This window comes from Gavialis gangeticus, unplaced genomic scaffold (genome assembly GCF_001723915.1).
Source record: "Gavialis gangeticus isolate Ggan-Ray unplaced genomic scaffold, GavGan_comp1, whole genome shotgun sequence".
NCBI classification, from domain to species: domain Eukaryota; kingdom Metazoa; phylum Chordata; order Crocodylia; family Gavialidae; genus Gavialis; species Gavialis gangeticus.
In genome coordinates, this window is record NW_017728994.1 from 25,136,715 (window position 1) to 25,149,554 (window position 12,840).

Here is a 12,840-nt window from a genome sequence, read left to right on the forward strand (position 1 = left end):
TGCCCTACACCATAGTAGAAAAACAAGATGGGCACTAAGAGAAGCTAGATCAGGGGAGGATAATTATTTTGACGGTCAAGCCCCTCTAATGAATTTCCGTGAGCTGTCAAGGGCCACACAATCTTTCAAAAGATATCATTTTAACAAATTATAGATAAAAACAAATCATATTAAAAATCGAACATCTAACTATAACCTACTATAATTTTATTTATAAAAATAATTTCTGCCCTGATTTTGTTTTTGAGTACTATATATACAGAGGCAATCTCATAATAACTCAAAATAAAGTCTTGTTCTTGTATATTGTTGGGGGGGAGGGCAGTGTATGGGTGTGTGTGCGGGGGAAGGTGTGCACATGTGTGTGGGGCTGAGCCCTGCCTGCTACCACCCAAGGTAGCCCACACCATATGCCCACCAATGGTGCTGCCCCAGCCCCAGTGAACACACACAGCTTCCCAACAGGGCTGCTTCTCTTGATGCTGCAGCTGCCCAAGTACTATTTGGCTCCCACCTTCAGCAGCTCCTTCCCTTCCTCCTCTTGTTCCTGATGCGCTGCTCCAGGCAACAGGTAGTGCAGGAAAACGGCAGCAGCCATGGAAATGTGTGCTGGGCACTACATGCCCACCCAGGCAGGGGGTGGGAGGGGAAGCTGCAGCCAGGCAGCTCCTGCCCCAGAGCGTGGGGCTCCAGCTCCCAGCTGCCTTCCACCCACTTCACCCACCCAGTGTGATGAGCAGCCAACTCCTTGGCCTGTGGTGTCTCAGTTCTACCTGCTTCACCTAGGTCTTACCAGCTCTTAGCAGGGGGATTTTGCCACCTACTAGTAGTACTCCCTGTCTGGTCACATGCTCAGAAAAGAAGGATCATCCTAGCCCCCTCCCCCCCTTCCATGGAAGAAGCCTGACCGTACGGTCAAATGTGATGGAGTCAGGAGTTATCACTGACAGTAAGTGGGTAAAAAGATAAAAAGATTTACTGTAATAACAAGAGCAAATATAAGAAATCAGTAACTATACGTTGGGATATAGACAGAGAATAAGAATAAGAGAGCAAAGAAAAATATCAGAACATTAATCTGTTCTTATCCTGCGTCTTAAACCCAAAATGCAGTTCTTACTCAGCTCAACAAGTTAGAAAGCAACCTCTGCCTCTGGCCTCTCTGCCAGGGCCTCCTGCAATTTCTCTCATCAGCCTACATTTCTCAGTCTGCTGGCTAAGGATCTGCAGCTTTCCCTGTATCTGGAAGACTAGCGACAAACCCTTCTTCTTAAGGCAAAGCTTAAGTATGGTTTCTTATCTGTACATTTACATGCATTGCCCATTGGATTCCTGGGGCGTCCACACTATGCATACAATTTCCTGCCCCCCTCCCAGGTACATGTTTACCCGACTAAAAGTCTCTCCTGATCTAAGTGAAATGAGGAGAATATCTGCATCCTTTCACACATATCCCAAAGATACTGACACTCAATTAATTTCCCCGTACTGAGAAATATCCTTCCTCCAATAGTCTGAATAGTCAGATATTATTTTTATGGCCCCCCTTACTTAAAAATGGAAATTCAGGATCATCGGGAAGGGCTAGGTGCACCTGCCTCAGTCACGAGAAAACAAATGCCAATTCTCAGCCAATGTCAAATGCCAGTTTTCAGTAGTTACCTCTGCTAAGTATGAATGCAGTTACCTCTACTAAGTGTGAATAGATGAGGAACATTTAAGTACTGTCCAACTAAATAGTCTTGGCCAAAATAAAGATATTTCAACAGTCTAGTGATATTAAACACCACAATTCATGCAGACATAATAACAGTAAAGTTAAATACAGCTTGGCACTATCTGTACATAGGAACTACACGTGCCATGTCAGTAAAACAAACTCAAGAAAACATACATGACATCCCATGGCCTCCACAGGACATAGTAAGATTTGACACTCAACAAGTAGTCATCAATGGCTCAATGTCTAGCTGGGAGGAGGCATCAAGTGGGAGTTCCCCAGTAGTCTGTTCTGGGTCAACATCTTCATTAATGATTTGGACCACAGGACTGAGTACACGCTTTGTGGATAACACTACATTGGGAGGAGCTGCAAACACTCTGGAAGTTAGGCCTAGGATAAGATTCAACAAGCACAAGTGTGAAATCCTGCACTTGTAATGTAATAAATGTATATACAAATAGACTGGGGAATGACTAGCTAGGTCACAGTACTTGCGGAGAAACCTGGGGGGTTTCAGTGGACCATAAACTGGAATGAGCCAACATTGTGCTCTTGTTGCAATAAAACCCCAAACAAATAAAAAAACCCAGCAGCATAATACTGGGCTGTATCAACAGTGGTGTCTCTTGCAAATCAAGGGAAGTGATTCTTCAGCTCTGTTTGGCACTGGTGTCAAGGGAGTTTTCCTCAAATGTTACCTTTAAATTTTCCCTTTTAAAACAAACAAACAAACAAACAAAAAAATCAGCCTACAGATTACAGATCATTAAACTGGTATCACTAACGATACCATTCAGCACTGGTGAGCACTAAGTACTCACCTGGAGTACTGTGTCCAGTTCTGGGCCCCACACTTCAAGAAGGATGTGACAGCTTGGAGAGAGTCCAGTGCAGGGCAACAAAAATGATTAGAGGTCTGGGAAGCAAGGCTTATGAGGAAAAGCTGAACAAATTTTGATTATTTAATGTAGAGAAGAGACCAAGGGGGGAATCTGATAACACTTCAAATACCTAAAGAGTGGCTACAAAGAGGATGGGGCTAGACTTTTCTCTGTGGCTATAGCAGACAGGACAAGGAGTAATGGCCATAAGTAGCAGCAGACAAAAAATAGGTTGGGGATTAGGAAGAACTTTTTGACCATGAAGGAAGTCAATCATTGGAACTAGAGAAGTTGTGGAATCAACCTCTATCCTTACAAATTTTCAAGGACAGGCTGGACAAACATTTGGCTTAATGACAAACATTAAGTTAGGTATAATCCTGCCTTGAGTTACATTTTCTAGGTTCCCTTCTAGCCCTGCTTCCCTATGGTCCTGTAACAGAACTAAAATCTTTCAGATCAGATTAAAAAATGATTTCATTTAATTCCTACTAAAAATAGTCTACATGAAGTGAGACTAGAGAGATAAAACTTAAAAGAACACTATTTTAGTAGCCATGCTAAAGTTCCACTGTTTATTTTCTAATAAAATTCAAATTAAAATGGCAGAATTTATATTTGATTGTGAGTGAAAACAGACTTGCAGCTGCCCTGTTCCTAGCTCTCAGATTTAAACTCATCTCTTTTTTTTCTTTCAAAAGATTTTCCCCTTTCATAAAAGCTGAAGCAAATAATATGAACAGACTTCAAAACATAAGATTTAAATTATGTGCATTACTCAAGTTCCCTGGTGGCTGAGACAACTATGTAATAGGATACAGGTTTTTAATGACTAGGTCAACGGTTCCAATGTGGCTTATGTCAGTTGAAAATGAAAGTTACCATCTAATGGCTGTTTAACCAGCCACAGTGAATTTGTTAATCTCAGTCCCATCTGTACTACAGAGCTTCACAAAAACACACCAGATTATACTAATTTGGTGGAATTTTCACCCTGTGGGGTCAGCCTCAGAGAAGCAAAAAAAGTGATGGGTGCCTGTACATATGTAGCGAGGTTGCTCCAACACACTAATGACAGCACATTGGAACAGATTCAAGTAATCAAGCAACCTCCAGCGTCACGTGTATCAGTGTCCCCACTCTTAAAAATAGTGGCAGGGGCACTTTAACTACAGCTTTAGTTAAAATGCCCCTGCTGCCATTTTTCAACACAGGGACACTTATACACATAACACTCCAGGAGCTTTAGCATGGCTCCAAAAGCCACTTTAATTAAAGAGCCCCCCGTTCCCTCCCCTCCCAGAGCACACATACAAACATCCAAAGAGCAAGAAATTGAACTCATCCTCTCCCCTGGGCCCCAGCAGTGGCCCCCATGTTAAGGGTGAATTACATTAGTCAGTTAGGGTTGAAAAGAAAGAGAGACTGGGGTGAGGAAGCAAATACTGCATTGAAGCCACCACCGACAAATCTCTTAAGGACAGCTAACAATAAGCTCTAAGACCTTCAACAGAGAACTGTAAACATGTACTGAATTAATTTAAAAACAAAGATGTCTAGATGAGAAAGGTTTTGGTCATACAGGTTTCCCTCACCTACCACGGTTTTGCCAACCACGGTTCTGACTATCCCCAGTTAATATTCTGTATACCATTTTGCCTACCATCATATATAGTTTTGAGTAACCATGGTTTTCCGTGGTTACTCACAGGCAGAGGGAGGAAAAACATTTGGGGGGCTGAGTGCAGGCCCCGGCCAGGCCGACTCGTGGGGCAATCAGAGCCTGGTGGCTCTTCCAGAGGCAGTGTGGTGCTGGGTAGCCAAGGAGTGTGGGGGGAGCACGTGGGCCCCTGATCTTTCCACAAGGCAAGAGCAGGCCACAGCTGGGCTCAGCTTCTGCTCCCTGCATCCACACCTCGCCACTGGAGTTGCCCTATCCATGGCGGCAGGGAACTGCAGGCCCACCTGCTGCTGTGCCCTGCTTCCCTCCCCTGCAACCCAATGTGGCAGGGAGCAGAGAAGTCTGCTCCTGCTGCTGGTTTTGCACCATGCTGCTGAGCTCAGTGCAGCCCCATATGCGGGAGGTGCATCGCTGGAGCAGCACAGGGTGAGCAGCGGTGGTCAGGGAGATCCCCGCATGGATTCTCGGCTCCCTGCCATGCCAAGTCAGCTCAGCAGGGAGCAGAGAAGCCAAGCAGGGATCTCCTTGCTTGCCACTGCTCGCCTTGCGCTGCCCTTCTTGTGCACAGGGCTGCACTGAGGGCAGCAGCCCTCCCCCTCTCCCAGATGAGCCACTCATGCCCCCGTCCTGCTCCAGCCCCCAATCCCAAGCACCGCCCAGCTGGGCAGCGTCTCTAGCTCTGCCCAGCTCCCTACCTACAGGGGCCTCGACCTCCCTCTCCCCCCACTTACCGGCTCGTCCAGCGGTACAGGCGGATGGCTCCCACTGCCACCAGGTTCGGATGGTCCCACAACCCAGCCTGGCCAAGGCCCCATTCAAGTCTCTAACCCCATTTTTCCCACAAGTCTCTGGTTTTACCAACCGTGGTTTTGCCAACCATGGGAACTTCCAGGAACCTAACCCCCGTGGTTGGCAAGGAAAACCTGTACATGTTGAATTTTGCTTGTAAGAATCTGTGCTAGACCTGTTTTACTTTAGGATATTATTTTTTAAATAAATATGGTAGGGAGCAGGTTTAATTACTGACTGAGCAGCTGAGATGATTTTTTTCCCCTGAATGTAAATCAGACCCAAACTGTTTAAATTCAGCAACAACTTGTGACTGTTAGGTGCATAACAACAGATGTCAGGTGCAATGCCATTACCCATCTGCATTTAAATGAAGTTTTCCAGCTGCTAAAGTAATATTTTTGGTACATATGCAGTTTACAATTCTATCCTCTTACTATCTGCACAGAATGGATGCTGAGCATATGCACAAATCCTGAGCATGTGCAACAGTGTCAGGACAGCTATTCAGCTAAATACAGGCCCAGTGAGCACAACTCAGTCATGAAGTTGTAACCAGACAAAAACCCATGACTAATAGGGCGTTAGCTCGGTGGTGTGGGAGGGGAAGAACCTTCCCACATTTTAGTTCCTGTAGCTGAACAGTTACAGCAGTCACCCTGCAGTAGGAGGCCTGCTTTCTAAAACCAATCCCTCGCCCACAGGAGGTTCAAACCTTTGCACCTCTAGCACTCTAACCCCAACATTACAGAGTAGGGTACCATACAATGACCTTTCCAGCCCTCCTTTTGAAGTTGCCCCCTGGGAAGCCAAAAGGTGAATACATGTGGAGCCACGAAAAAAAAACATGCTAGACAGTATAAGGCTAAGTGAGCAAGGTACCACCCTGGCAGGGAATAGGCCCTAGGTTCTAGACTGGACCTTCGCTCCCAGTAGGACAGAAAAGTTTCCACTGTGTAAAACAGATGAAGAGCAGTGCAGTGATTAATTGCAAACAGCAGTGGTTCTGTTTCAGAAGAAAAGATAGAGAAGGGCCTGGCTACTGCCCAAGCTATGTAGTGGTGGTTAGTACACTGTGCTAGTAAAAATCACAGATTCAGGTTCAAATCTCCTCTGGGCATGAAGGCCTGTTATCCAGGTGTCCTGATTCCCCCCCTAACCAAATGATGGGAGGGCCTTCCTGCTCCTTGTTTTTTTTCTGGGACCAAAGCCAGGGTCCATTCATATGTAGCCAGGTAGCTGTTTGACCTGAGTGTAGCCTACTGCACATGTCCAGGGCATACGTGCTTACATGTCCACGCTGCATAATTAAACCCAGGATGTAATTCTATTAAGTGCCAAAACACCACTTTCACAGCTGGGTACATGCCATTTGGATGCAATAAGGGTAACTGAATTCCCACTGTGCTTTTTCAAACACCTTTGATTAATATTGCCTCATACTTACTGCCTAAATATCCTTGATGATATTTACCGCCCCCCACACACACTTCTTACATGCTCTGGAAGCTTCTAAGTATTAAAGAGAGTTGGTTCTGGCTCAAAAATTCAAAGATAGTCATTAATTTAATTCACCACCCTCTTAAATAAAAAATAACTACTAAACCACTACTGAAAATGGAGACAGCAAAATAAGATTTTTTATATAACATCACAATTCTATTCTCCAAATCCATAAAACAGAGCCCACTATGCACATGATCCTTCAAAGTCTCCCCCCAAAAATTTATTTGGAAACATTTCCCTTTCAGAATTATTTTGCCTCCTCTTATCCCTACCCCCCATATGCAAACATAATTGTCCCAGCATTCTTGCATTTATTATTTCATTATTTGCTTTAGGAGTTTCCTGATCCAGATTTTCAGCATCTTGTGGCTCGGAAAAATAGAATAAAATATTCAGTAACTTGACATATGTCAGTAGAAAGCATCAATAAAGTAACCAGTGAATTCAGAGGATAGGGAAAGAAAGTCATTTAAATGAGTTTGTCATTTGCCAGTGACAAGCCTGGCAGTGTCACGATAGCCAAGAAGCTTTTATTTCTAAAATAAAGACTCTGGGCCACAGATGGTAAAAACATGTCATTAATACTAAGTCCTGAACTTAATTTTAAAAGTGTTAGTCACTAGTCTTTAGGTATCTGAAAATAGTTTTCCAGGCCATGACATGAAGCACCTACTGGTTATATTCTCACTGATACACGCAAACAGTAAAATAAGCAGAGATTTTGCTGAAAAAATTATTTATTATAAGGTTCTTCAGCATTCTTTAATCCAAGCATGTGGAAAAATATTACTGTTTATTTCTAGAGGAACACTAGGAAAAGCACATTAAAAAAAGTTATCATAGATTTAAAAAAAAAAAAAAAAGCCAAGGCTGTCATAGTAAAAAGCACTATCTGGCTCTCTCTCAGCTGTAGCAGGAAGTCTACCACCCTTTGAACTACTAAAAAAAACAAATGAGGACAAGCAAATCTGAGGTATGGCAAAGAATCCTAGCAAATAAATACATTTCCCCTTCCTCACAGTGAAACAAATAATTAAACTTAGTCATGGAGCAGGTTTTCTGTATCTGTCATGTAAATTACACTTATTTACATGAGCTTACTTGATAAATGCTGGTGGCATGTCCCTTTTCAAGATCTGGTCTTCAGTTGTCTGCACAGTCTCTTTTCCAACCTGCATTAAAAGAGAGAATCCACATTTAATTCTCAGCTTTGGGATTTCACTTTAAAGTATGAATTAAATTTAATTCCGTCAGTGTAAATGATTAAGATTTAATACCAACAACAGGAATTAACCAACGAAGAATACACATTAGAGTTTTTGAGGTCTGCACAGAGTTAAGTAGGCACTGAATCTTAAAATATTAATAGCTCCCCCTTTCTAAAAAGTTTTAAATTTGTAGATATAATGATCATCACTGGAGACGTTTTCTAGAATGCAGCTGGGGAAGGTTTCCTTCACTGATCTGGCCAAATCAGTACAAATAGAAACATTCCAATATAGACATTGGAGTTTTGAAGAATAAATTCTTACTAATACTATTGGGCAGTATATTTGATTTACTAGTACTGAACAGTCTAAGAAAACCAATAGTAATATACCATTTAACCAGAAAAAATAAAATGTTATCCAATTTTGTAGAATGGAAAGAACAGAGTCTGAACAACAAATATTAATTCTTACAAGCAGTCTTGAGGTTTTTAATTCCTGAGTGTTTAATAGTAAATCAGAGCAAATTTTTTTGCTCAAATGTACAACATTTGCTATATTGTAAGAGATAGATATTAATCTTAACGCAAAAAGAAAAATATTATTCTGTTTTTATTTCCTATAGACATAAAAAGAAAAATCCAACACTCTGCACTAGTGGTACCCCAATTTTTTGAACAAATGGACTTCACATTTCCTGCAGACTATCATGCTCCTGGAAAGAAAAGTTCTCACAAAACATGTCAAAATTATTGCTTAAAAGTAAAGGAGGTTTGAAAGGAACAAAGAAGCAAGTATGAAAGCTCACTATCATCTGAATTCTAGCTATAATCCTGTGGGGCATCACACATGTGGACGCAACGTGTCTGGTGCACCAAGTCACAAGAAAAGCGAGAGGCTGTGATACTACCATGCACCACCTGAAGACCACTAACAACAGTCTCACAAATCAGCTTGGGAACCACTGTATTATTCAATAATGAGGGAAACAGAATCAACTTTTAAACTGAACAAGCTTTGCTATCTTGCCAATACAATTTAATCAAAAAATATCCAAATGGGAATAAAAATAAAGAAAAAAAAATCCCTTTTCAACCTGTCAAGCTTATCAGAAAAGTTTAATTAATTATAAGCATGTGCACATGCGCGCGCACACACACACTACAGACTATCCTCAGGCAAAAATATCAGGCAGAAGTTAATAATGAAGGGAATAAAATAGGATCTGGGCTTTCATACACAATAGCTCTTGTGTTACACAACAAGTCTTTCTAATCAACATCTGGCTCCCTAGTCTCTGAGATCACTCACTTGACAGCATATTTCCAGTTGCTTTGTTCACTGTATTTTCCAGCTGAATAAGTCATTGAAGCAGGGTAATGGCAAAGCAGAAAATCTTTAAGCCAGACACTAATCTGCATTAAGTGATGCCAGGTCTTTCTGAGCTACAGACAAGATAGCATTGTACCTTGACTTCTACTGGACCAACAAACATGCCTTAATATGCAACCTTTTAAAACTAAACTAGATTCGCATCCCAGTATGCTGTTCAAAGCTGGTAAATTATAACTTTCGTCACAACCCAGCAAGCACATGCAGGGCTTGAACAGTTGACTGCTGGACTGTGCTTCAGAGCTGGCTCCTTCTGACCTTATTGCTCACATTCCAAAACTTATAGAGATCACTGGAAAATACAGCAAAAACTGATGTCCAGCTGAATGTCAAAACTGATATCTTACTTGCAGTTCTTATGTCTTCCTGGTTCAAAACAGAAAGCAAGAAAGCACAATGCTTTCTACAGTGCTCCAGAAACTTAAGTCAGACTGGTTTTCCACATAAATACCAATCTGACACTTCAACAACTAGGATAGGCTTTTTCACATCTGTTTTCAACTTTTATGCATTAAGCTAGTACAGCATACCTATGGCTGAAATTGGCAGTAACATGGCTGAAAGTGATTGCTACTGTGCCCACAGGTTTTCAGCTGGATAACTGATATTATCAGAAGTTATGTTAATAGTATGCCTGCTTCCTGTTTGTGCATTACAGCTGAAGTTTGACAGCAGTAAGAAAAGGTTTACTAACAATAGGAAGAAATTACCAGATTCCTCATTCAACTCACTCTGAATTCAGGCTGCAAACCTGATATTCCACTCATGGCTCAATTCACATTAATCATAACTTTCTTTCTACATATTAATTAGAAAAACAGAATTTAGCTTGATGTTATTTGAATAGCCACAGAAATGGTATAAAAAAAACATTAGGGTCCTGAATTACAACTGGTTCAGGTAATTGTTTAATATAGCTTCAGGTGACAAGTTTTTCTTGCAACTCTCACTTCCTTTCCCTCTATTGCCATTAGGATGTAACTAATAGAAAGATTACCTAGAAAGAGTAACTAGGGAAACTATACTTTACATTATTATTTTTAAAGGAAACTATCTATTTTTCTGGACATTTTGGCCGATTCACAAAAACACAATCTTAATGTACTTTTAACTCATCACACTTCTTCCCTGTCAATATTATACAGTAATGATATGCCCTACCTCCAGAAAGTTTGGTTAAAAGTCTGTATACCTAATAACTATAAATTACACTATGAATTGTCACTCTGAAGTCAGAGTACCTAATCTTTCAAATCAGATACATTGTTAAGTACTCTATTGAATTAGGACCTAGAGTGATATATCTTTATATTTCAGATATACAAACATTCTGTAATTGTTCCTGGTTTTCTCATGATTATGCTGGAGACTGAATTCCAGACATTTCAAGGCACCATTCCAAAAGCATCTGGCAGTAAATCAAGTAAATGAAAGCACTGAAGCCATCTGTCCCTAATCTTGGTACATGGCTCTGCTTATCTTCATGGAGATTTTTAGGACCAGTTTAAATTGCCCCAAGGCCAAGGAAATTATACAAAGAAAACATACAAAAACAGGGTACATGACATCATTTGGGCAGCAAGATTTCTTTCTATTTATGTTAATAAAACCTAATAACTGTACAGATTATAGGCCCACTGCCTAAGTAATTTGATTAAATACAGGATACATAGTCAACAAAAAGGCAATTAAGTTTGATAACAGTTAATTTCTTTCTTAATTTTTACAAAAGATACCACAAAAGTTTCTTTCCTGTTGCAATATTACAGAAATTAATACTTTAATACTGAAGTGTGATAACACACACAGTGGGTGCATATTCCTGTGCAATTAATGTGACTGAATACACTCCGGCTCAACCTGAACCAGAGTAAACTAATCCTGACATCATCGTCTACATGCGTGTCTATATGCAGTAATTTACTGCATTGCTGGATACCACTTTTATCTGATGGGACTATCTGGCAGCACAGTAAATTAGTCAACTGCACCCTAATTCCTGCATACATGTAGATGGTGATGCTTTACTGTGCAGCAAATTAGTCTGCTGCTCACTAAAGCATTTCATGTAGCTGCGCCCAGCTAATCCTAATTTGATCCATCCTATATGCAGATTAACTCCTACATAAATTCTCCAGGTAAATTTTATGTATATATTGAAGGAACGTGGCGAATATCCACAGTTCATTATAAGCCCAGCTACAAATAGCCACATCTGTTTCACAGGAAGCAAGATTTGAAAAGCTTTTAATGAAAAAGAAATTATGCAGACCACAAAAGAGCTGGCTTGGTTTTAAAATACCTGGGACAGTGAGATCTTCAAGTCTCAGAGCAGCTCCAGAAGGTACAGTGAGGAAAGCTACACTACACTGGATAAGCGAAACACAAAAGTCACCAAGACTTTAGAGGTACAACAGATATAATATGGTAGAGTTACATTCTTCTCCATATTTAAAGACATACCAACCTGAGGAACAGAAAGAAAATATGGAATACCAAGATGATGCAGACATGTTTGCATCACTGTTGGTAATGCCTTACATGTTGGTCAATATCCTCTCCCTGAACACAAAACAAGCTGTCCTTTTTTGTCAGAATATAGACTTATAGGGTCTGAAAGAAATACCACTGTTTAGAACAGGGGTGGGCAAAATACAGCCAGTGGGCCGGATCTGGCCTGCCAGGCCATTCTATCCAGCTCACGGGGCTCCTAAAAAATTTAATAAATATTCATTTGCTCCTGGCTACCTGTCAAAGATGACAGGAGCCAGGGGCAGTAGGACCCAGGGGGAGCTGGCAGCAGTGTGTAGGGAGGGGCAGCGTGTGTGTTCATAGGGTAAGTCCCACACACACTCCACCATACACATGCACCCGCACCCACACCCCCTCGCACTGCCATACACACAGACCTCCACACACACACCCCCCACGCACTCCAGCCACCGTTTCCCCACACACAATACCCCACAAACCCCATACCCACCTATACCGCATATTCTCCCTCACCCCACAGCCATACTCCCACCCTATCCACCCCTCAGAGACACACCCATAACCTCCCCCACACCCCATATACCCACACACCCACAAACCTATACCTACCCCCCACAACATACAAGAGCAACACTTCATTTAAGCTATTGTGCAGTCACCTCTGTGTACACTACACAAACGCATGCAAATCAGGACAAAAATATTTTTTTAAAAATCAAATTAATTAATCTTTTAGATGTTGGATTTTTAGAATATAATTTGGTATTTTTCTGGTTCCAAGATGGCAAAACCCCTTGCTGAAAGGAGTACTTCCAGGGGCAAGGGGATGGACCTCTAGCAGCAAAGGTCAGGGGTTAGAGCATGGGACTTCCAGTCACAAGATGGCAACCACAGGGCAGGGCACCTGTCAGGGGGCAGGGCACCTGTCAAAGGGAAGGATGACCATGCCATCATCAACAGCTTCCCAAAACTCAGTAAGTGGCCCTCTGCCCAAAATAATTGCCCATAACTGATTTAGAAGGTAGTAATAGGAACATTTCTGTGCAATGAGAAAATAGTGATTTCTTAATCATGTAAAAATGTAGTAGATAGCAGAATCTGCATCACAAACTTCCCACTTCTGCTAAAGGAAAAGGATAATTTTCCATCTGAAAGGGAAAAAGTGCC

The 12,840-nt window shown here is 41.5% G+C and overlaps 1 protein-coding gene across 2 annotated transcripts in view; it reads right to left on the reverse strand.

Annotated features, from left to right (window-relative positions):
- The window catches only part of VCL (vinculin), a 128,021-nt gene that overhangs the window by 65,331 nt on the left and 49,850 nt on the right, over positions 1-12,840 (reverse strand). For both annotated transcript variants that reach the window (XM_019502386.1, XM_019502385.1), the window contains exon 2: positions 7,682-7,752. In XM_019502386.1, coding sequence (XP_019357931.1) covers positions 7,682-7,752 — 71 coding nt within the window. The remainder of the gene's footprint in view (positions 1-7,681; positions 7,753-12,840) is intronic.